The following is a 23,677-nucleotide window of genomic DNA, read 5'->3' on the forward strand; positions in this document are numbered from 1 at the left end:
AAAATAGTTACACTAAAAATTATTTATCGATGCACTAGAGAACCTCCTGTCGAAGTCGGTTGACGAAGATCGAAGAACATATTATTAAGTGCACGAATTAAATATCTTTTAGATATTGGGTTTGATTTCTTTTTTGAAATTTCAAAACTATACATATTATGTTCATTGCAAATATTTGCGAGTAGGCTGACGTGCTCTATGATGGCAGGTGGTTGTCGGAGCCCAAGGACAGGTGCAGACGGACATTAGACATCAGGCGAGCTGTCAGTCTGTCCACATAATTCGAAGCGTGACCGTAAAAGAAACATTATAACTAATTGGAATTGACGTTAAAGTAATTAATTGACCAAACGGTATGAGGTGGGAGTGGGGTATGACGTCACGGCGCTGTGCGACCGCGCCGAGTTAGGCTGCGGTCCCCGGGCCGCACTACGGGATGCGCACCGACTGCAGCACCTTGCTGGCCTGCGGACGCACAAACAACATAATAATTTAGCTCTAGATTTATTATTGTTGTACATATTTAAAAATATATATATTAGGAACTTTCATCAAACCCTAAAAGGTTTCATTCGTTAGAACACATACAAATAAAAATGCATTTTTAGTTTTCAAGTCGGTGGTGGGACGTCTTGTGAGACCGCACGGGTCGTTAGTGTTACGGGGTGGATTCAGGAGCACTTTTAAAAACAAGAAACTGTGATTGACACAGTTTATTTTATAAAAGAAATCGTGGAAACGATGTGTGTTTCCGCTGCTCAAGCTAATTCTGTTCTGCCGCAATTTAGCAATAAATCGTTTTTGTATAGAGACGATGCATTCAGGAATGCCTTAACTATTGTAGAATTATTTTGTCCGTGCAGTTTGGGTCATAAAAAATCGGAGCGGCGAAGCGAGTATTTCGCTCTCTCTTCCACTCACGAGCCTTATGGACGGGCATAGTGATGCGCATTATTGTTGTCGATAAGCGTTATCGATAGTGTTTTTAGTTTTGTCATTTTGTGGGTTAGTGATAAAAATGAAAGAACAAATCACTGATCGAACACTTACACCACATATCGACGCAGCAAGTTAACGAGAACGGCAGAAATTAACACTTCGTAACTTTTTGGAATCTATTCTTATTTCAGTGAAATTTTTTAACACATTGTTGATAACAACAAGTGCAAATATTATTTTGAATAAATCCTGCCGTTTTGATACAAAACAAAGGAGTAGACATTGTGTCACTAAAGAAATTCAGAGAACGAATGCATAAAAACACATTTCTCTTCGACATAATGTACTATAATTTGCAGGTAAGTACAAATGACTCATAACATAACAATGTCTCACCACCCTTCGTATACCACCCCGCCGCCGTGTACCTGCCTTCGATGACTAATTTTTTTTTATCGATAATGGTGTGCGCCCGCGCAACATGTTTACCGCCCTAGCCGGGCTATGTTTTATGACCCAAACTGCACGAACAAAATAATTCTACTATAGTCTGTATTATTATTTATATTGCGTTACTATTGAGGGCCATATGTAATAGTACCACTGCCTTACCTATTTCGACCGTGACGCTGTCGGGCGCTTTGATTTGAAGGGTGGGGCTGTCATTATTACAATTTAACTGAGATTTAGACTTATATATGAAGATTTAACATTGGTTGTTTCGTCTATGGTATTGGGATTCGTAAGGTCGGTAAAGTAGAGTGAGCTCTCCCCGACCGGTCATCGTTCTCTTCGAACCCGTCGCTTGCAACGATGGACTCGACGAGTAAATTAACCCTCAGACACAGCCCACTGAGTTTCTCGGCGGATCTTCTCAGTGGGTCGCGTTTCCGATCCGGTGGTAGATTCTGCGAAGCACGGCCCTTGCTAGGGTTTGTGTTAGCAACGTCGTCAGGTTTGAGCCCCGTGAGCTCACCTACTAGTTAAGGTTACGCTGAAATAACCTCTCAAGGCTATCATCAGCTTAGGTAGGAAAAAAAAACCTCTCTCCTACCTCGTACTCCTCGTCGCTGGCCATGAGCCCCGTGACGCACAGCAGCTGATACTGGCGCGCCCGCAGCGCCGGGGAGCCCCGCCGCAGCAGTCGCAGTGCCGTGCTGCACGACGCCGTGCTGCCGCACAGCACTTGCCGCACCTGACACGCAACACACAACAGCGCCGTCTAGTGACGAGGATATAGCGCCATCTACTGACCAGGGCGGACTAGACAAGGATATAGCCCCATCTAGTGACTAAGGGAGGACTAGGTCAGATATATATTTTTTTTTTATTGCTTAGATTGGTGGACGAGGTCACAGCCCACCTGGTGTTAAGTGGTTACTGGATCCCATAGATATCTACGACGTAAATACGCCACCCACCTTGAGATATCAGTTCTAAGGTCTCAAGTATAGTTACAACGGCTGCCCCGCCCTTCAAAGCGAAACGCATTACTGATTCAAGGCAGAAATAGGCAGATATAGCATCATCTAGTAATACAGGAAGGACTAAGCCAGATATAGCGCCATCTAGTGATGAGGGGATGACTAGGCCAGATCTATATCTGACGCCATCTAGTGATTAGGGGAGGACTAGGCCAGATATGGCGCCATCTAGTGATGAAGGGAGGACTAGGCCAGATATAGCTCCATCTAGTGATGAGGGGAGTCAAGCTGAGTTTAAGGGGAATTTCAAAATGCCAGATCGTTACCCTTAAGACATGAGGTCGGGTTGTAGTCTAGTCGCCAATGGTAAGCTGCACCGTTCATCGCATAGTGTTGTGAAGGGTGAAACTCAATGAGCGTTGTTTTAATGAACGCGCCGGAATGGAGCTTAACGTCAACTGTCTACCTGATCACATGTCATGAGGCGCCCTTCTGTTTTCTACCGTGTTTTCGGAAACTCATAAAAATGCTCCAACGTTACATTTAATTGCATTCATTTAGTTATGTACTTGTGTGGAGTTAAATTAAAGGATTGATAAGTTACGGTGTTTGCTTACTACACTATTACAAGCGTGTCCGAAGAATAAATAATCATTACATGTGAATTCTAAGCTGAGAACATCTTATAGAAACTTTTGAAGCGGTTGAAATAGTTGCGTAATATTTTAGCGGTTCCAAAGTAGTTTCTTTTTGTTTTTTATTAACTTTTGTAATTGTTGTAGACAGCATCACGCAGACCGCAGGGGAAAAAATTAGAGCAAGTTATGTCAATCGCGAATTGTTTTGTTCGCCAATCGAATTTCGTAAATCTTCAACTCTTACTGAGAATTATAGAAGTAACTAAAATTAGACTAAAAAGTCAAGTTACCGTAGGCCGTAATAAAATTGTGAAAAGGACTGAAGTTCTCGAAGACAACAATAGATTACCACTTTAATATGACTGGAGCACAAAATTTAGCTGAAATAATTGTATTCTGAGCGAGCGAGAGCTGGCAATGTATCACTAATTATTATTGTTGTTATATTGCTTGCTTGACGGCGCATTAGTTGAAGCCTATGATGGAGACAGTGGTATACTACACACATCACATCGGGTAGACGTGTCTTCAGTACCTCTACCTATGTGTTTAGTACTTCTAGATTGCTTTTTTATTAGGAACAAATCACGTACGGTAATCCGGGCCTAATTCAAGATTCCCGTGTATACCAGAGACTGACAAACATACCGTTACGCCGGCAAGAGTAACGCCATCTATCGGCGAACAGCCGAAACAAACCTCAAAGGATCTAACACCTATAACGCTTGAAAAGTACAACGCCATCTATTATCAGATATCGGAAACACACAATACTAGACTTTTGTAGAGTATTTTCGACGATTCTAGGTATTGCGGAAGAAGCGAATTGAGAATTTTAAAGTGTTCTAAGTGAAAGTTACACTTTGGTGGAACATTTATTTATCCCGAACCCCAGCGCGTAATAATACTTATATACGTTTAAAATATACATACATATATAGATAATGAACACCGAGACAAAGAGCAAACAAAGCTGTTCGTCACACGAACGTTTGCCCGATGTGGAAATCGAACCCACGACCCTCGGCGCAAGTCAGGGCCGCTAATAACTGCACCATTAAGTCAGTAAATATATTTAAACGTAAAAGTATGTCGGTCTCTGGTATCCATAGTACAGGGGTCATAGTTAAGGACCAGATGAGCGAGTGTGACTTTGTGGTTATTTATTTATTTTCGGTATTTATTGTATTACCTGGGAGGGCGAGTGAGAGGGATCCAGCACGAGTAGCGTCGCTTTACCATCCTTGTGTTTCTCGTAACCGATTATAGTCCGGGAGTGACCTGGGAAAAAACAACACTTTTTAGTCTAAGCGGTTGGCGGAGGTGCGAGCGGGGAGGTGCGAACGAGGTGTGAACGAGGGGGTGCGAGCAGGGAGGTACAAGCGGGGAGGTGCGAACGAGGTGTGAACGAGGGGGTGCGAGCGGGGAGGTGTGAACGAGGAGGTGCGAGCGGGGAGGTGCGAACGAGGAGGTGCGAGCGGGGAGGTGCGAGCGGGGAGGTGCAAGCGGGGAGGTGCGAACGAGGAGGTGCGAGGGGGGAGGTGCGACCGAGGTGTGAACGAAGAGGTGCGAGCGGGGAGGTGCGAATGAGGAGGTGCGAGCGCGGAGGTGCGAACGAGGAGGTGCGAACGAGGAGGTGCGAGCGGGGAGGCGCGAGCGAGGAGGTGCGAACGAGGAGGTGCGAGCGAAGAGGTGCGTGCGGGGAGGTGCGAGTGAAGAGGTGCGAACGAGGAGGTGGGAGCGGGGAGGTGCGAACGAGGAGGTGCGAGCGGGGAGGTGCGAACGAGGTGTGAACGAAGAGGTGCGAGCGGGGAGGTGCGAATGAGGAGGTGCGAAAGAGGAGGTGCGAAAGAGGAGGTGCGAGCGCGGAGGTGCGAACGAGTAGGTGCGAATGAGAAGGTGCGAACGAGGAGGTGTAAGCGGGGAGGTGCGAGTGAAGAGGTGCGAACGAGGAGGTGGGAGCGGGGAGGTGCGAGCGGGGAGGTGCGAGCGGGGAGGTGCGAACGAGGTGTGAACGAAGAGGTGCGAGCGGGGAGGTGCGAATGAGGAGGTGCGAAAGAGGAGGTGCGAAAGAGGAGGTGCGAAAGAGGAGGTGCGAGCGCGGAGGTGCGAACGAGGAGGTGCGAATGAGGAGGTGCGAACGAGAAGGTGCGAACGAGGAGGTGCGAGCGAAGAGGTGTAAGCGGGGAGGTAAGAGCGAGGAGGTGCGAACGAGGAGGTGCGAGCGGGGAGGTGCGAGCGGGAAGGCGGTGTACCTTGGTGCTGCAGGTAGAGCGGCGGCTTGAAGGCGGCGGGCTGGTCCCGGAAGTACTGCAGCACCCAGTCAAACAGCGCGGGATGCCCGCCATCCGCGCCCGTTGGCCGGTGGAAGTCGATCAGCTGGCATCTGGGGACAGGGGGGAGGTGAGCTCACGGACTCAACCTTAGAAAGTTTGCTAACACTGGCCCTAGCAAGAGTAGTGCTTCGCAGAATCTATTACCGCACCGTACAGTTTCTCTTCGAATTCCCCTAACGCTAAATATCCGGGTTACCTTATCCTGAGCGAGGACAGCACCGTGACCACCTCGCAGGCGCCGATCCACTTGCGCGTGTTGTACAGCCTCGAGCCCAGCTGCTCCGAGCCCTGCACACACAAGGGGCAGCGGTCAGCGGGGGGCGCGGGGGTGCGCGGGGCGCGGGCTGCGCGGCGTCACCTGGGTGTCGAAGCCCCGCTGCCAGGCCCTCTCCACCAGCAGCTGCAGCCGCGGCAGGGAGGGCACGCACTCGCACTCCCTCTCGTTATTGCACTTCAGCAGCGGAGCGTACTGAGGGTTCTTCATCAGGGACGACACCAGCATTTGCATGTTCCTGTATCGCGAGGGTATCTTGTGAGACGGTATGCCTCTTGCACGATCAACATTGAGGACAATTGTTTCCGAAATGCTTAACAAATTAGTGAGATATGTACGTAGATACATGATAGTTCGGTTGCGAGCTCAACCACTGTTTACATATTACTAGTCTACTGGCTATTCACGAACGAAATCTGATGAAATTTTGTCACAACTGATGTGACTATATCGTGGACGTGTTGCGAACCACGGAATAGATAAATAAGGTTGGAAAGGCCTTTGCTCTAATTTTGTATAAGAACCAGTGTCGCCGCTTCATCCCCACTATTTTAATTTCTACACATACACATACTGTCATTACAAGTATTTCGCACACAACAAAAACACCCACACATAAATCTCAGGGCAGATATTCGTTCGCAAACTAGCACAAAACTCCTGTAGGCATACACACTCACACACGCAAAAAGGCAATAAAAATGTTCATACACGCTAGTGCTTGATAAAACCGATATTCTTTAACGATAAATTATCTGATGAATGAAAGGGGAAAAATGAAACACGAAATAAATATTGAAAAAAAAACTATTTTACTTTTATTAATTACAAATAATCACTGTCCCTGGAATAAAACGTATTTGTTAAGCAGTTGGCGCTTGCTATTAATTGCGAATGAATTTTTCAAAACAAAGTTTTTTATGGTAAAATCTATTCAGTAAAATGTTTAGAGCAAATAGTACTCGTCTTTGTCTCCAGCTTCCTCTACCTGTCACGTCAATCCATTGTTCCCTAGCGTTAGGTTCTTTAGGAAACCCAATTTTTTTTATTTAATGCATAAGTCAAATAGCATTTTACTTATATTTTAATAAATCTTAGACAATATAGTAAATACCCGTAAATGAGAGGTCTACATGTCCCTTTATATTATACCTTCACATTAATTCAATGATAATAATTCAATAATAATAATACATATTTATTTTACTCAAAATACGTCTCACTAAGAATATACTAGGTATCATTAATTAAATATAAAATAATACAAAAATTATCCATGTCAAATGTAGATATAGTCGAGAATTCTGTCGATGATTTTATTTCACCACATGGTCACCTCACTATCGACAAACTAGCGCCGTCCAATCAGGGCAAAGGCCGAAATTTCAAACATTGAAGTGTAGAGAACGCAATGCATGTAGTACATTGGAAGCGGACTTGGTCATTGCGTGCATTGGGCGAGTACACATCGCGCAATGTATGCTATTTATAACTTGTTGCAATAATATTGTTAATGTTTGGAATTTCATAATGCTCAGTATATTTTTATGTTTTAGACAAATAGTATTGTAATTAAATGGTAATTTCGACTTACCGATCGAAAGATATACCTCCTCGCTCTATACTTGAGGTCTGACTTTTTGTTTTACAAGTTATAATTGCACAACACGGCATTATAAAGCGGAGATCTGTTCGCCCAAATAGTCCGAAGCGCACTAAAGGCGGTGAATGAAAGAATCGGTCGAGTTATGTTTGTAGAATCATAACTGTGGCACGCTTGCCCCGCCTACATTACCATTCCAACCTTATTTATCTATTCCGTGTTGCGAACCCACGAGGGTGGATACCGCTGCAAAGTTCGAATCGGTCATGCGTTTCGGTTCAAACGGACCTCACGTCTCAAGGTAAATGGTCGCATTGACGTTGTAATGTTTATGAGCTGTGACAACCGCTTCACGGTGAGCGGACCGCGAGCTCGTTACAACATAACAAATATTGTCAAAGATTAACTGGAACGTATAGAATCTTCTTTAACTTGTGTTCACCCAATGCTAGGTCTCTTCATATGCACCGCATTCTCTTCGGTCTGTTACTTTTCGCATCCAGTCCCCACCAGCTATTTTAACCAGTTCCTCGATCCAATTCATTGTTTATCCGCCCATGTTACGACGTCCAGTACGAGGTCTCCATTCTAGTACTTTTGTGCCCCACCGATTGTCAGTGTAACAGCATATAGGGCCGGCTCACTTCCACTTTCTCCGAGCAATCTCTTTGGCTATATCCGTCAAACCAGTTCTTCTGGCGATTTCGGTGTCGCACACCCTAACCCGTAGAGAAATGCCTAACATAGCCCCTCGAATGGCTCTTTGCGTGACTTGGATCTCGGTCAGCGGTTACTGGAGCCCATAGATATCTACAACGTAAATGCGCCACCCACCTTGAGATATAAGTTCTAAGGTCTCAGTATAGTTACAACGGCTGCCCCGCCCTTCAAACCGAAACGCATTACTGCTTAGCGGCGGAAATAGTCAGGGTGGTGGTACCTACCGGTGCGGACTCACAAGAGGTCCTACCACCAGTAATTACGCAAAATATAATTTTGCGGGTTTGATTTTTATTACACGATGTTATTCCTTCACCGTGGAAGTCAATCGTGAACATTTGTTGAGTACGTATTTCATTGGTACCCGCCTGCAGGATTCGAACACCGTTGCATCGCTAGATACGAATGCACCAGACCTCTTATCCTTTAGGCCACGATGACTTCAAATGCCCTCGACGTCAATGTCTCGGCCCCGTATACCATCCCAGGGAGAACTATTTGTGGTGAAGTATTACCTGTAGCCGCAGCCCCAGCCGCGGTCCCCGTACGTGCTCGCGTAGTGGTCCACGGCGCTGCACAGGTACGTCTTCACTATACTAGGGTTGTGAGCGTTTAGTTGAGCTATCCGTTCTAAGAGACCTGCAAGGAAATAGAAAAATTAGACAAGATTCTCAACCATTAATTCATTAGTAACAAAGAATTACAGCAAATCAATCGACTAGTGTCTTCAAAATCGATTGGTTATCTATTTATTTAATATTTATATTGTTATCTATTGTATTAATACGTGAAATAAAAACTTTGTGCCCTTTTTTACGAAAATTGCACGGACGGAGGAGTATGAAATTTCCCACACTTATAGAGAATATAGAGATGGAGCGCAGAATGTTAATATTTTTTTTAAATTATGCATAAAAAATGCAATAAAAATTTAAAAAAACATTACACACGACTACCATGTATTTAATTTATTATTTGTCTATAAATACCTACTTTTTATATTTTTATGTGTAAAAAAGTAGTATTATAATTTTAAATTTAAATAAATATTCGTTTTTTAATCGGCAAGTACACGGTAAAAGGGTGAATTCAATAATTTATTCATTTTTCTATTTAAGTTCAACGTTAATGTGTGTAGATATTATGCAGTGGTGTGAACCTAATAAACAAGAAAAACAAACTGCTCATTATATATTTTATATTTAATGCTACGTAATTGATTTGATTTTATGTTGGTATATAATATAGCACACCCTACTCTACCTTATATTTTGAACCACTCACTCAAACACAATTACTTTCTGTTTGAAAATAAAAGTTGGAGCATTTCAATTTTTTTTATTTTATTTAGTCCGGGCGCTTTAGGCCCGGCCCGCGAATACTCCTCTGACATAATCAGAGCCCTTGTTTATTTATCTTTAGGATTAATAACGGAACCAGGATTTTTTTATTTATTTTGCATAAAGTTTTGCAATACCATATAAACTTAGTATAGCAGCTATATCAATATTTATATACCAGTTTTAACTTTTTCTAACTTTTTATGAGTTTGTTTTGACGTTCGACGAATTGAACTTTGGATAATTTTGAGTGATAGCTACGAATTACAATTCACAGTCTCCCTTACGTTGAGTCACGGGTGAAGTGAACTGCAGACAGAAACTAAGAACCGCATATCGATAGACAAAGATCTCAGTGGGTCGCTATTTCTATCCGGTGGTAAATTCGTCGTGGCCTAAAGGATAAGACGTCCGGTGCATTCGTATGTTGCGATGCACCGGTGTTCGAATCCCGCAGGCGGTGTAGTATATTTATAATGACGTAGTGAAGGTGTCTTTAAAAATAAATCAGTATGAAACCAACCGGCGTGTGTTTCACTACATGGTGACAGCGGTGCGTCGTTTTTAACATTAATACCTAGTCAGGTCATAAATTCTGTCACATGTTTAATGTAAAATAATTGAAACAAGTTTATTCATTATGTAACCATTCATATACCAAAATGAACTTAACAAAACATAGATTCTTATGACACTAAAGTTTATTCAAAATGACCTCCGTGATTTTGAATACAGGCCTTCAATCTGCGCGGCCAGTCGTCTATCGCAGCACGAACGAGGTCCATGTCAATATCGGCGGCTGCCTTAATCAAGGATGTCTTGAGTGACTCCAAATTGGGATGAGGCTTTGAGCACGCCTTTTCCTCCAAGTGTTGCCATATCTTGTAATCTAACGGATTCAAATCTGGACTGGAGGAGGGCCAGTCTTCGTGCCGGATGAAGTCGATTTCACGCGCCGCCAGCCAGTCTTGTGTGCTCTTCGCTCTATGAGCTGGCGCCGAATCTTGTTAGAATACCCAGTGCCTGTTATTGAACATGATATGAGAAACAGGTTCCACAAGGTTCTTCAGGACTGTATTTTGATACACAACTGCATTCGTTTTTACACCTTTATCACAAAAATGTACCTCTGTTAAGCCCCAATAAGAAACTCCCAACCATACCATGAGCGAGGATGGAAAATGACCTCGTTGGACACGCGGAATACGGTTGCTCGCTTCTTCACTACTGTGTGCGTACACCTTATCATTTTGTTTGTTGTAGCTCTCTTCTACGGTAAAAATTTTTTCATCCGAAAAAAGAATTTCCCGATATTTTTTTCCCGCGTACCGCTTCAACAAAGCGCGGCATCTCTTCAGTCTCAGGTCCATTAGACGAGCATTCAAACGATGTCCTGTTTTTCTTCGATATGCCCGAAGCCCTAAGTCTTCATTTAACACCCTTTTCACCGTGGTTCTGCTTAACCCCATCTGAAGGGCCAACAGTTTCTGCTTACGTTTGGGATTTCTTTGAATTCGCGCCTTCACAGCTTTTATCACTGCTGGAGTCCTAACAGACCGAGGGCGACCACTTCTTGACCTGTCATCTACATTAGAGTCTTCATTGTATCGTTTGATGGTACGATAAACGAATCTTTTGGTTATATTCTAATTTTTCAGTATGTTAAAAATTTGAATTGGCGCGTAACCGCAACGATGCAACGCAATAACTGCAACACGGTCTTCTTTAAGTGTCCACTCCATATTTAAAAATGAGTAAAATTCTAAAAGTATACATTTTTATTTTCATGAACAATTCGAAATTCGAATTCAATAAACTTTTTTGTGGCCAGCATTCTAAAAGAAAAGTTTTTACTGTGTGACAATACTTATGACCTGACTAGGTACACGTTAAATCGAAGTAACCAACATAAATATGGAACACGCGCGTCCTCCAGCAGAATTATCACTCGATGGCGGTCCGGCTGCACGCTCCGAGGCGTGGCGGCAATGGCGGAAGCTGTTCGAAGTATTTCTTAAAGCGTCTGGAGTGAGCAAAGAGCCTAAAGAAGTTCAGGCTAGTTTGTTGGTGAATCTCATAGGATCGGCCGGTTACGAGGTTTATACGACCTTCACTTTTAACGAAGGTGAAAGTGAGGATGATATCGACTGTGTTCTGAATAAGTTCGACAAGTACTTTGGAGCAAAACCGAATATCATAGTAAGACGGTATAAGTTCTTCACCCGTGATCAAGAAGATGGCGAAAATATTGACCAAAAAAAAAATAATATTCAGCGAAGCATTATTCTTGCTAGTGTTAGCAAATTCTTACAGGTGGAGCCCTGGGATTTATGTAACCGTCCACGTGAAGCTGGAATATATTTTTAGGTTACCAGCAAATAGGTAGGAAAAAATTGCACTCGGGACTGCCGCGGTAAAGCTATTGCATAGCACTTTTTATCAACGTATGCAATTATAATTAGAAAATAAAAATTTAACAATTAAACAATAATAAAATAAGACCACGCTATATTTATAAACATTAACAAAAGCAAAACATTAACTGTCCCCTTCACACTCATAAGCTAGACCGCGCGAGAGAGAGACGGGCAGACTTTTCATTATGCGCATGCAGTGCGACGTCACTATTACGACGCTTATTCACAAACACTACACAAGCTCAACGTGTGAATGTGTTGAACGCGAGCTACATGGTAGGCGGAGTGGGAGGTGTTAGGTTTTATTTTCGTTACGGAATTTCTTGATTCGGTCGCCGCGCTCAAAGCCCGCGATAAAAGCTATGCGATAGTTTAAATAAAAAAAGAGGTACCTACCATGTGTCCTGGAGGCGCCGGTGTCCCTGGCGGGGCGGCGTAGGCCCCGGCTCCGCTCGTAGTAGTCGGGCACCGACAGCGCGCCGCTGTACACCGCGCGGCGGAGCCCGCTCTCCTCACGCTGCGCATACGACTCCTCTTCCTCTTCCATGCCGTACTGGGCCTTCACAGAGTTAATAGCCTGTATAAATGCGTGCTGCGACGGCTTAAGGAAGATAGCCATCCTCAATGAGGAGTGTCGTGGCGTGCATCCTCTTTAACAGGACATAAGACCTACTTTTTTTTTCCTACCTGTGCTGATAACCTAATAGCCTTGACGTATAGGTGAGGTCACGGGGCTCAAACCGGAGTATTGCTAACACTGGCCCTAGCAAGGGCAGTGCTTCGCAGAATCTACCATCGGATCGGAAACGCGACCCACTGAGAAGATCCGGCGAGAAACTCAGTCGGCTGCGTCTATGGGTTAATTTTCTCGTCGAACCCTTCGTTGAAAGCGATGGGTTCTAAGAGGACGGTGACAGGTGTTTGAGGTACCTAAAAGCACCGTTAATGGATCTGGAGGATCCGTAATGACGTGTCTAGGGCGACGTCGGCTGTTTATCATTCAGTCCACCGGATCGGGTATGAAAGACCTACAACGACTAGACATAGATTAAGACAGATACTTGACAGGTATTCTAAAAGAAGCAAAAGAAAAAAAAATGGAACGAGGGCGAACGTTTTAAAAGTAGTCGTGGCCTAAAGGATAAGTCGTCCGGTGCATTCGTGTTGAAGCGATGCACCGGTGTTCGAATCTCGCAGGCGGGTACCAATTTTTCTAGTGAAATACGTACTTAACAAGTGTTCACGATTGACTTCCACGGTGAAGGAATAACATCGTGTAATAAAAATCAAACCCGCAAAGTTATAATTTGCGTAATTACTGGTGGTAGGACCTCTTGTGAGTCCGCGCGGGTGGGTACCACCACTCTGCCTATTTCTGCCGTGAAGCAGTAATGCGTTTCGGTTTGAAGGGTGGGGCAGCCGTTGTAACTATACTGAGACCTTAGAACTCATGTCTCAAGGCGGGTGGCGCATTTACGTTATAGATGTCTATGAGCTCCAGTAACCACTTAACACCAGATGGGCTGTGAGCTCGTTCACCCAACTAAGAAATAAAAAAATAAGATTTTGACTGCCAGAATTGTGGTATTGACTAAATAAGAATCCAACTTTTTTTTTTATTGCTCTAGTAGGCAGACGAGCATACGGCGAACCTGATGGTAAGTGGTTACCGTCGCTCATGGAAGCCAGCAATGCCAGGGGCAGAGCCAAGCCGCTGTCTACCGCTTAAATATAACTAGATAATGACGGTTTTTTATTTATTTATGATTTGTGTTTTTTTAGAAATTATATTTAAATACGAATTAGATATTGATAAAAAGATGAAACATGAAAAATATTTTTCGATCTTACCGACAGAATAACAAAAAAATATGAACTGGTTGTATTTATAGAAAAAATCAAAACTATCGATAAAGTTGATTATTGAAAACACGAATAAAACAACATTTTCAGATATAAGATATATAACTTTGATACTGAACAGTACCATTAGGCAGAATTATCGACAATCAATAAAACAGCAAACTACTACTAAATTATATAGCTTATCAAAATTTAAAGGCTATGCAAGTTCAGTATAGATTGTTGAAGATAATGGCAAAGAAAACATCTTCCACTAAACAGGTAAAGTTTCTCAGTAGAAGGGTGGTAAGAATGTTATTGTTTCGAACTTGTTTATATTATCTTGAAAATGTTAGTTAGCATGATTCAGGCTTCTGTCAAATATCTTGTGTTCTATGACAAATAGTAAATACTGGCACAGTTTATATTTGATAGATCATTCTCACACAATATTCTTTTTTAAACATGTAAATATTCTGTGTAAATTTTTATCTGCTAATAATATTTATCTTAAAAGTAGTTAGTGTAACACATATATTTTGTTTCTGCTGCTCTTAAAATCACAGATTCGCGTATGGAAAAACTGATCAAATTTATTTGTATTTAGTAAAAAAATTTCTTTCTAAGCACCTGTCATTTTTGTACATACTTTGACATTGGTAAATAAATGCAAAAGGAGTTGGAGCCAAATTCTTATTAAAAAAAATTATTTTTCTATTAATTTTTTTCTGATCAATCTCCGGTATTTTTTGTATATTTCAATATTTACATTTCTAACTACACATTAGTCATGTAGCATGTTACCATTCCCCTCTTAGCTGAGCACAGGCATGCTCATCTGTCCTGGTGGAACTGGAAAGGCCTCTGGTAATGCCTTAATCATAAAGAAAAGCATGTTACCTGTCACATTATCCATATAAGAAGAAAAATATGCTCTAATATAAAATATTATCCACTCATGTCAATAGCATTAAACACCTCTTTACCTTGACACATTTTGACACTAGTATAAATGGTTATTTCAATTAAACCTTAGTTAACTTAATGAAACCTTAGAATACCCAGATTGTTTTTGTATTAAATTTTTAAATTACCCTAAGCATTTGAAATTCTTGTTGTTCCCTGTTCCTCTGCGCTTCTCTTTCTGCTGTAGTTAATCCTGATGCACCATCTTCCCCCCTCTCAAAATGCTCCTCAATATGTTGTATCTGAGAACATAGAATATTTCGTAGCTGTATGTAATAATTTACTTAGATCTAAAAATTGGATAACAGAGATGAAGAATTGAAACATCATTCAAAATACATTCAAATCACAAAAACTTGTTACTACTACCAACCGATAATTGTATGCAATAGACAATCAAAATGTAATAAAAGTAGTTACAATGATGTTGATGAAATCACTACTGCTTTAGTATGAAGTTTCTACTGTGCCTACCCTGTATGTACAATTTCTCCCAAAAAATTCAAAAAGATTATGGTACTGGTAAGGGGAATTTACGTTCAGAAGTAACTAACTTTGCAAATTTGACTTTGTAATACGGTAAGGAATTCATTTATGGTAGTAGTTGTTTGTAAGCACATATAAGTTGTATAATTGATTAGAATTCAAAGTTACCTCAGCATTGAATTGTGGCATAGCACCTCTATTTGCATTTACACCAAGACTCACCAATTCATGTTGTGACAGTGGCAATGGTTGACAGCAAACTGGACAATTGCTAACTGGACTCTCTTCCATCATGACTATATCGTCACATGACGCATTGTCTATTTGATCCTGCAAATAAATTATTATAATATTTTTAAATTCTGGTTAGAGCATTCCCGTTAGAAAAGTAGCTGTGAAAGGGGCCACTGAACTGCTTTATTTACAGAAATGATTAGACAGCAGCACTGACTGTTGGAGATTACAAATTACTCTATGAATGAATACTTAGCTTTTGTTTTTTTATTAGTAGTAATGAGTTTGGACTGAACTCCTTTCGAATGTGTTTTTCAGGCACTATGACATGTTCTTCTTCAAAAGAGGCTTGCGTAAAGTACTTCGTGGTAGGGAGCAGCTTAGCTCTCTCCCTAGCATTACTGACATCTATTTTTTAAGGTATCCACTCACTACCGGTGGGCGGTACGCTAGTCTGGCTATTTGAATGAGAAAGATACTACAAAACTTACATCTTTCTGTGGACTTAATATATCCTTGTGATCCACATTAACGTGGACCTCCAGATCGGACGTGTTCACGAATGTACTTTCGCAGATCGGGCATTGGTATGATGAAGCATGAGGTCCAGGTGACATAGCCATTGTCAGGGCCAGAGTAGGGTTCTCCAGGGTTATCGTCGGGTTGGACAAGCCCAGGGTCGGATTGTCTGAGTTAGCATTCGCGTTTGCATTCAAAGACGGTGATGTCAAATCGAAGTGCGCTCGATTTATATGTTCTTCGAGTTTTCGCGGGCATGTCGATTTGAAATCGCATAGAAGACACTGTAATTTTAAAGTTTCATTATAGATTTGATCGGAAAAGTTAAGCTTAGAAGTGAATGCAAGCTGCCGAATTTATTAGATTGTATGTATGGATATTATTTATGTGCAGCAGAAATGGTAAACCTAAAAACTAAATAGGTAGTTGGTAAACAAAAACAAACATTTGGCACAGGTACATATGTCATTCCTAAAAAAAAATTTGACATTACAAAATTGACACTAGGGATGTCGGTGCATGGTTTATTTACATTACTATTGATCGGTGTAAGTTCAGTGACAATTTTTATAATCAATAGTTCAATGACTGGTTTTTTTCAGGTCAGTAGAAAATCGCTACATTTCCGACTATATGGGTACGCCGCGATATTTACGCGTTAGGAGCGGTAGGCGGGGCATGTCGGAGTCGTACCTATTAAGCTCCCTGTCGCTCAACAACCTGTGTCCGAGCCCTGAATAAGGCGAAATTAAACAATCTACCTGGAGTCCAGAGAAACCGGACAATGGGCTTCATAGGCTGAGCTATACTTTTAAAGCAAATATAACATGAGCTCCTCGTTGGCCTGCATAAGCAAATAAAATATGTTTAACAAGAATATCTAGATTACATTTTTCAAATGCTCACTTGCACTGTAGGACTCGGCGTGGGAGGAATTTTCTTAGGTGTGTTTGGTTTTAATTTTAATGCTAGTTGCGACCTCAGCGGCGAACCTTGACCAGCACTCGTCAAATTTAGCTGTAAAAAAGTTTTACAATTTAGAAATATTTTCAAGAAAATTTTAATAAATTAAATAAGTTATAAACCTACCTTATTTTTATTAGGAGATCCTTCATAGCTACCAGAGTTCTTGCTTGGACTAGAATGGACATCTGTAATAAAGGCTAGAAAGTAATCTATGATTCACAAAAAGGTCATTTAGTACTTTTAGTAGGTATGTAAAAATTACAAACCTTTTTTGTGCGAATTCATATCGTTTTCGTTACAATTCTGTTGACCTTGAACAGTTTTATTTGTAATGCCATTGCAAATGTTAATGTTTTTTACACCATTCGTTAATCCATTGGTTAAGTCGTAAATATTCTTACTGCTGCCTTCGTCATTTCTGAATTCTTTTTCGTGTATTATGTCCTTTTCCGTATATCCATTGAAGTAGCTTGTGTTTTTGGAGATGGCTCCATTATGGTACGACGACGAGGAATTGTCCGGACTGTGCCAGCCGTTTATTGAACCGGGTGTATTGTAACTGCAGCTATCTGTTGTCATTTTAGAATCTTCGTCGAAACTGTTAGGAAAAGACAGGACTTATTCATTCACTATCCTTAACTGTCTCAACCAGGGTTTCCCCTCGACAATTCATTGACTGTGATCGGGAATCGAATGTAGCTCTCGGATATAATAATAATTGTCAAACTAAACTATCAGGAGGCCAATTACGAGCCAATTACTTTTATGTGCACGAATCTGTTTGGCGAATTATTAGGAAGGCGAATTAATCACATTAATACACGTATGTTATAAATATCTGTGTATAGTTGCAACTCATGTTAGTGGTACACCAAGCGCAATTTTTTAACAATCATTCTGTTGGAACAATGTACTACTTAAACTAAATATCTACGACTGTTGTATGATAATGTTAAGGCTACCCTTTACACACGTTTAATTTATCAACAGCCCCTTCCACACGTTCATAAGTATATATCACGGAAACGTAAAATTGTAGGTATCCCTATAAAGAGTTTACTAACCTTGGACTCTGATCATCAATAAAGGCCATTAATTCTCTTTCTGGTGTCAGATAATGCAGATGTGCCCTCTGGACATGACCCACCAGCTGAGGTTGAGGCACTACACTGTCACAGAATGGACATTCTGGTCTTCCAGCCACATGGGCTTCGAGGGTATGAGACCGCATGCCTTCGTCTGTGAGGCCCTCGGCGCCGCAAAGCTCACAAGTGTATGGGAAAGGGCTCGTAGACATATTTGTTCTAGAATAAAAAATCAGATGATTGAAAGTTATTTTGGCGTAAAAAACAAAACTATAGGGCTATTTCGAAGTTAAGTTGTTGCTCCGCTCCGATCCGACCAAGAAAGACAAAAAGAGACCAAGATAGAAGAGAGCTCTCTCTCTCTCTCTCTCATGACTTTTGGGTTGCTGTTACGCATCGCAGTCATGAAACTCGGCAGCGAAAAGTCGATATCGGTTTGCATGTCGGGGATATACTGCCATCCCTCCCATAGGGGGCAGTCCGTGAGCACAGGATTAATCGTTTCTAATTCACACCCGCAATTATTGCATTCTGTCATCAGCTCAGTTCCTAGAAGCAATCATGCTCAGTCCGCACCTGCATCGCAAAGTGAGGCGTCTACAATCGTGGCTTGCGCTGATACGAGACCTGAAATTTACTGAGCGCTACGTCAAATCTTCTAATCCAGTCGACAACGGGCGCTACTCCAGCAGTGACACTCTGTCGCCCAGGTCACGTCCCACAGCAGAGTGCCAAAAAGCGACCTCTGTTATTAATACTTGGTTACATTAAGCCGAAGTTAACTAACGATCTACGAGATTGATTATAAGGTTAATACTATTTCGTAGTATTTTCAATTGTAGTTAATGTACAAACCACAAAGATTAGCTGTCCCAAAATGAAGCCATCATAATAAAAATGTAATTCGTATTGTGATTATTTGTTATTTTCGTAAGAAGTAATGTGATCCAATACAGAATAATATATAAATATACTAAGCATATTGACTAAATATAGAAGAAAAAAATAAATTAAAAACTTTATTTTTTAACACAAATCCGATCTATCTAGATCTGCCGCTAGCCAGTCTGTCTTTGAAGGGTGGGGCAGTCGTTATACATTAATATCGACATCGACCTCCTACCTTCAGGATTCGATGTCTATCACTTTAAAATTTTAATACCAGGTGGGCCGCGAACTAGTCCACTGAAAGCCTTCTTTCACTATTGCAGTGCGATTGTGAGCTTAATTAATTCTTCTGACCGCACTGAAGAAATACATTTAAATCCCCTTTACGATTTAATCTCACGAACCAGAAGTCTGTGACCACGAAAACTGTATGTATCATTGTTCGTAAAATCGGAGATAGTAAAATGAAAATAGCTGTAAAAACTTTAAAAAGATGTAGTTTTAATTATGTTTACGAATCGCGAAAACCGGAGAGGATACTGCATTAAAGGTAATTGCGGTTTACTTATGGTACTTTTGTGTTGCACTTACTGGTATTTCTCATAGTTCTTTTTTACAACATTTTACCTCATATAACACTAACTCTAGTGTAACTTTAATCGTAGCCACACTAAAAGCGAATTTGTTATAAAATTTAAGAGTAAAAAATTCGTTGAACATAAATTTTAAGGCCTGAATACATATTTACGGATAGTCTGTACAGGTACAAATTGTTTTCATTGATTGGATTACGTTTTTTGAGACACGTCCTTGACCTCAAAACTAATCAAGATAATAGCCAAATTGATCTGCTTCGAAACTAAGTTGCCTTTCAAACTCAAAAACATTAAAGTAGGTTGAATCTATAAATCGATAATTTTACCGCATCTTTAGTTTTTTCATTAATTTGTTGTCGAAATTAAATTAAACATTCACTTCACAATAAAATGCGCTATAACTCTAAATAATTCCATTAAATCGGAATTTAGTTACATTATTACGTAACCCAGTTAAATTTGAATAAAAATAAGATAACATACATATTCGAAAACTTACCCGTAATATTAATTTATTGTCATAAAATAACCGGACACACCCGGCCCGAGCACAACACTATCTAATTGGTACAACTATTTTATTAAAAAAAATGGTAACTAGCATTTTCTAACATTTAAAATTATTAATTATGTTTTAGTTTACAAAAAGGCCTGGTTGGTTCGGTGCCATTCATGAAATTGTACGGCATTGAAAAAATATTAGGAAACTACGCATGCGGAATAGGAAGCCCATATCGGTGTCGCCTCTATCGTAATATTACGTAAACTTTTGCGAGGGAAAAATTTAGTTTTAATTTATTTCATTTAAACAACATTCTTACAACGATTTCATTGAGTAAACTGATATTATTATGTTATTATTACAAATGAATGATATAACTTCATGACAAAAATAATTGTAGGAAATTCTGTGGGAATAAGTGTTATTATCTATGAAAACTAACGCCCTCTGCTGTTCCGCGTAGCAAATACATTGCAGGAAGGAGTTCTGTTTGTTCAATACCAAATACAGGCTGGTTAAGTTACATGCGCGCTTTAAAAGATGGAGCATAAATAAATCTGTCAAACTATAAAGAATAGTGTAAGTGCTTAATGATAATATTTTATTTATACTATGTCATGTAGTTATTATAAATATATTTGATTATGATTGATTGATAAATTTTATGTGACCAAAAAATTAATGGTAAAATATTGAAATGGCAAAATTATATGATGGTACTATTGCTTCTTTTTTCTTTGCATATAAGATCTTTATTTAACGTTTAAAATAAATATTGCACATAACTATATCTCATATGAAAATTCTAACTCCTATTTAATAGTGATTTTCAGTAGAACTTGCTGGAGCACTGCTGGTGTAGTGGTATCATGCAAGATTCCCATTCTTGCGACCCGGGTTCGATTCCCGGGCAGTGCATGCTTTTTACCGTTCAAAAAAATCTATAATTTATTGATTTCATTTATTATTTGTAGCACTGAACTTCAAACTCATCCTTAACCTATTTTGAGTTGAGTTTGAATGGAAATATTAAAAGATCGATTTTGAGTCATTTTATTGCAGTCAATACTCATAGTACTCCACTAGTATCAAGTTTTAAGTGAAAACCGATTCGCACATTTACTAAGCATCACTTGAGAACAGCTCGGCCTGTTAGGTTATTTCGGTTGGTTATGTTTGCAATTCTCAAGGGAACGCCAGGGCAGGGGGAGTTTGAAAAAATTATGTTTATAAAATTCACATGAAACCTATCATACAGTTTTCGATATAGCGTGATGCGGTTTAATTTTTACAGAATACTAGTGTCCACTAGTTTCTCGCCGGATCTTCTCAGTGGGTCGCGTTTCCGGTTCGGTGGTAGATTCTGTGAAGCACTGCTCTTGCTAGGGCCAGTGCTAGCAACGCTTCCGGTTTGAGCCCTGTGAGCTCACCTACATGTTAGTGTGAAGCTGAAATAGCCTCTCAACATGTCAGCATAGGTAAGAAAAATAAAAGAGTCGTCTGTCAGTCTCAGTCAGTCAGTCTCAGTCAGTCAGTCTCAGTCAGTCAGTCTCAGTCAGTTAGTCTCAGTCAGTCAGTCTCAGTCAGTCTCAGTCAGTCTCAGTCAGTCGGTCGGAACGAAACTGTCGGTCTACCCTATCATTGTGAAATTATTTGTTGAGAGTTTCAATAATTATTATTCAAAGGGTTTTATTGACTTTTATTGCAATAAACCCATTTCCATCGAATATGAATGATGACGGAACTGCCGCTCAGCCATCCCTGGCGCCGTAAAATATTACAAACCCGAAAGTTTTTAAGGATGTATGAAATGTATGCTTGTTACTCTTTCACGGAAAAACGACTGGATGGATTTTGATGAAACTTTAAAATAATATAACCGACACATCAGAATAACACATAGGCTATAATTTATTAAAATATAGTGTGAAGTATCCAAAATATTGTTACGCGCTGGGGTTCGGGATAAATAAAAATTCTACCGAAGTACATATTACAATTCTATTTAACTTAGAACATTTAACGAACACTTTAAAACTCTCAATTCGTTTCTTCCGATTCGCTTCAGGTGATCCGTTTCGCTGTTTCGCATCAAGTAAATCCGATTAGTCTAACTGCCTTCGTGCCATCTCTGCAACGCTTTTATAGTCGATACGACATCCCTAGATTTATCGAGAACATTCTGGGCAAGTCGAGTAGCTTCGATGTGTGTTTCCGCTATCTGACAATAGATTACGTTGTACCTACTTACTTCTCAAGTGTTCTCCATGTTACTAGTTCCTTTGATATTCGTTTCTGCTATTCGGCGATAGATGGCGTTACGTTTACCGGCGTAACAATATAAAGATAAGAGTCTAGTAAGTACGAAAAAATCTGCCATCTCATTTTCTTATTCAATAATAAATTACAGTTCCGGAAGCGAAGCGAGGGAGAGTTACTATTAAAAATAACTATATAAATGTTTTTATAAAAAATAATTTCAACTCATTTTCAAAGTAGACTGACTGACTGTCTACTTTTTTTCGTCTCTGAAATTTTGGCATTTCAAATTTTTTGCCGCGCGTCAAATCATGCCGTGATTTGATTGCCGTGATCCATAGGTAATCCACACGAAAAATCCATCAATGGGCTAGCAAGAGGCGAAAGAATGACACATCCCTGTGTCACGACGTGGTAGTGGAGAAAAGCCGATTTAGAGTCTTAAATAAGCGCGTGTGTCCTTGTGTAAGTGAAACATTTTAAGCTCTGATTATATCCACGAAAAATAAAAACGAAAAAAAAACTTCTCTCATGTTCCTATATCGAATTAGTATTAGCTTTAAGACTCTTAACAAACCTCATTGGAAGAAAGACATCACTTAATGTCCAGGAATCGTAGTGGAAGCGAGTATATTTCACACCGTGATGGTGCCCTCAGATATTACGGTTTTTGTTAAAACCTGCAAAACAGTTGCGGTTCTATAGAGCACGATCCTGTAATATCGTTTAATATGTGTCCGTTTAATATGAGCTACACCGAAAATTAGGGTGACAATGATATTTTTCACTTGGAAAATCTGCATCATTTCGATTCGTAATGTTTTAGACGAGCTGATGCTTTTAACTTATTGTTACTATAATAAAATGGCAGCAGCTGACACATGTAAAAGTCATTAATAATATTGACAGTTAATGTTTCGTTAGCCGTGGTCACTCGCGAACATACCTCAGACTACGTACGTACCATAATATGAGTATTGGACAAAATATATGGCGAAAAGATTATGTGGCAGAGCCGTGAGGTTAACACTTTTGGCGGGATAGCGAGGTGCAAAGTCACTGACAGATTACTTATGTATGACACGGAGCTTTATAGTTAGGTAGTTCTTTTAAATTTTACACATAATATATTTAAGAATTTACGTTTATTTCGGTAATCTCTCGGACGGAATCACTGTTCGCCTGGCATTAAGTGGTTACCAGAGCGCGTAGACGTGAATGGCCCTACCTATCTTGTTTCTCAAACTCAAATGGAGACACGTCAAATTCAAAACTTCAACTTTTATTCTGATCAAGTTTGAAATCAAGAAATCTGTTTAATTGGCCGAAGACATAAGCTAGTTGTATTTATTCTGAGGTGCACGATAATTTGTTTATAAGAACAGTGTGCTTAGTGCGAGTTTCTTAACGTTCTCGATAGCGTAAAAGTGAAGCTAATTGTGTATACAGTTGGAACAGCGCCCCTAGCGGCAAACGTACGCAAACGATCCCATTCCATACAAATATGAGCTAACTTTTACGCTATCGAGAACGTTAAAAAACTCGCACTAAGCACACAGGAGAGAGCTGAGATGTCTGGGAACGGGAACCCACGGTAAGAGATGGGGCGGTGCCTTCCTAGGCAACCACACAACCGCTTTTGT

General features: G+C 40.5%; 1 protein-coding gene and 1 non-coding gene across 3 annotated transcripts; one reads left to right on the plus strand and one right to left on the minus strand.

Moving 5' to 3' along the window:
• Nucleotides 1-125: 125 nt before the first annotated feature.
• Nucleotides 126-19,911, minus strand: LOC114252106 (zinc finger-containing ubiquitin peptidase 1). Of its 2 annotated transcripts, none has more exons than XM_028186618.2 (16): nucleotides 19,773-19,911; nucleotides 17,769-18,008; nucleotides 16,971-17,302; nucleotides 16,828-16,889; nucleotides 16,645-16,755; nucleotides 15,711-16,022; nucleotides 15,208-15,315; nucleotides 14,628-14,741; nucleotides 12,088-12,250; nucleotides 8,450-8,573; nucleotides 5,696-5,849; nucleotides 5,534-5,625; nucleotides 5,257-5,387; nucleotides 4,194-4,282; nucleotides 1,994-2,134; nucleotides 126-465 (listed from the first exon to the last, which is right to left on the minus strand). In XM_028186618.2, exons 2-16 carry the CDS (start codon nucleotides 17,999-18,001, stop codon nucleotides 430-432), a joined length of 2,202 nt encoding a protein of 733 aa, XP_028042419.2. In that variant the 5' UTR covers nucleotides 18,002-18,008; nucleotides 19,773-19,911; the 3' UTR covers nucleotides 126-429. The 2 variants fall into 2 exon arrangements, with proteins under 2 accessions (XP_028042419.2, XP_089595293.1); XM_089739167.1 differs by having other exon boundaries at nucleotides 16,828-16,901.
• Nucleotides 19,912-20,622: 711 nt separating this feature from the next.
• TRNAG-CCC (transfer RNA glycine (anticodon CCC)) lies at nucleotides 20,623-20,693 on the plus strand. The gene has a single exon. It is a non-coding gene; the product is annotated as a tRNA-Gly (tRNA).
• The last annotated feature ends 2,984 nt before the right edge of the window (nucleotides 20,694-23,677 follow it).

This window comes from Bombyx mandarina, chromosome 03, assembly GCF_030267445.1.
Source record: "Bombyx mandarina strain Sakado chromosome 03, ASM3026744v2".
Lineage (NCBI taxonomy): Eukaryota > Metazoa > Arthropoda > Insecta > Lepidoptera > Bombycidae > Bombyx > Bombyx mandarina.

Bases quoted from the DNA above. Each gene is read 5' to 3' on its own strand.
- LOC114252106 (XM_089739167.1), bottom strand. From the start codon at position 18,001: ATGTCTACGAGCCCTTTCCCATACACTTGTGAGCTTTGCGGCGCCGAG. The intron at 12,251-14,627 runs GTAATTTAAAAA...AACTCTGTGAAG, and splicing joins AAGAATTTCAAATGCTTAGG to GCCCAGTACGGCATGGAAGA. The intron at 2,135-4,193 runs GTAATACAATAA...GTTGCGTGTCAG, and splicing joins CCTCTCACTCGCCCTCCCAG to GTGCGGCAAGTGCTGTGCGG.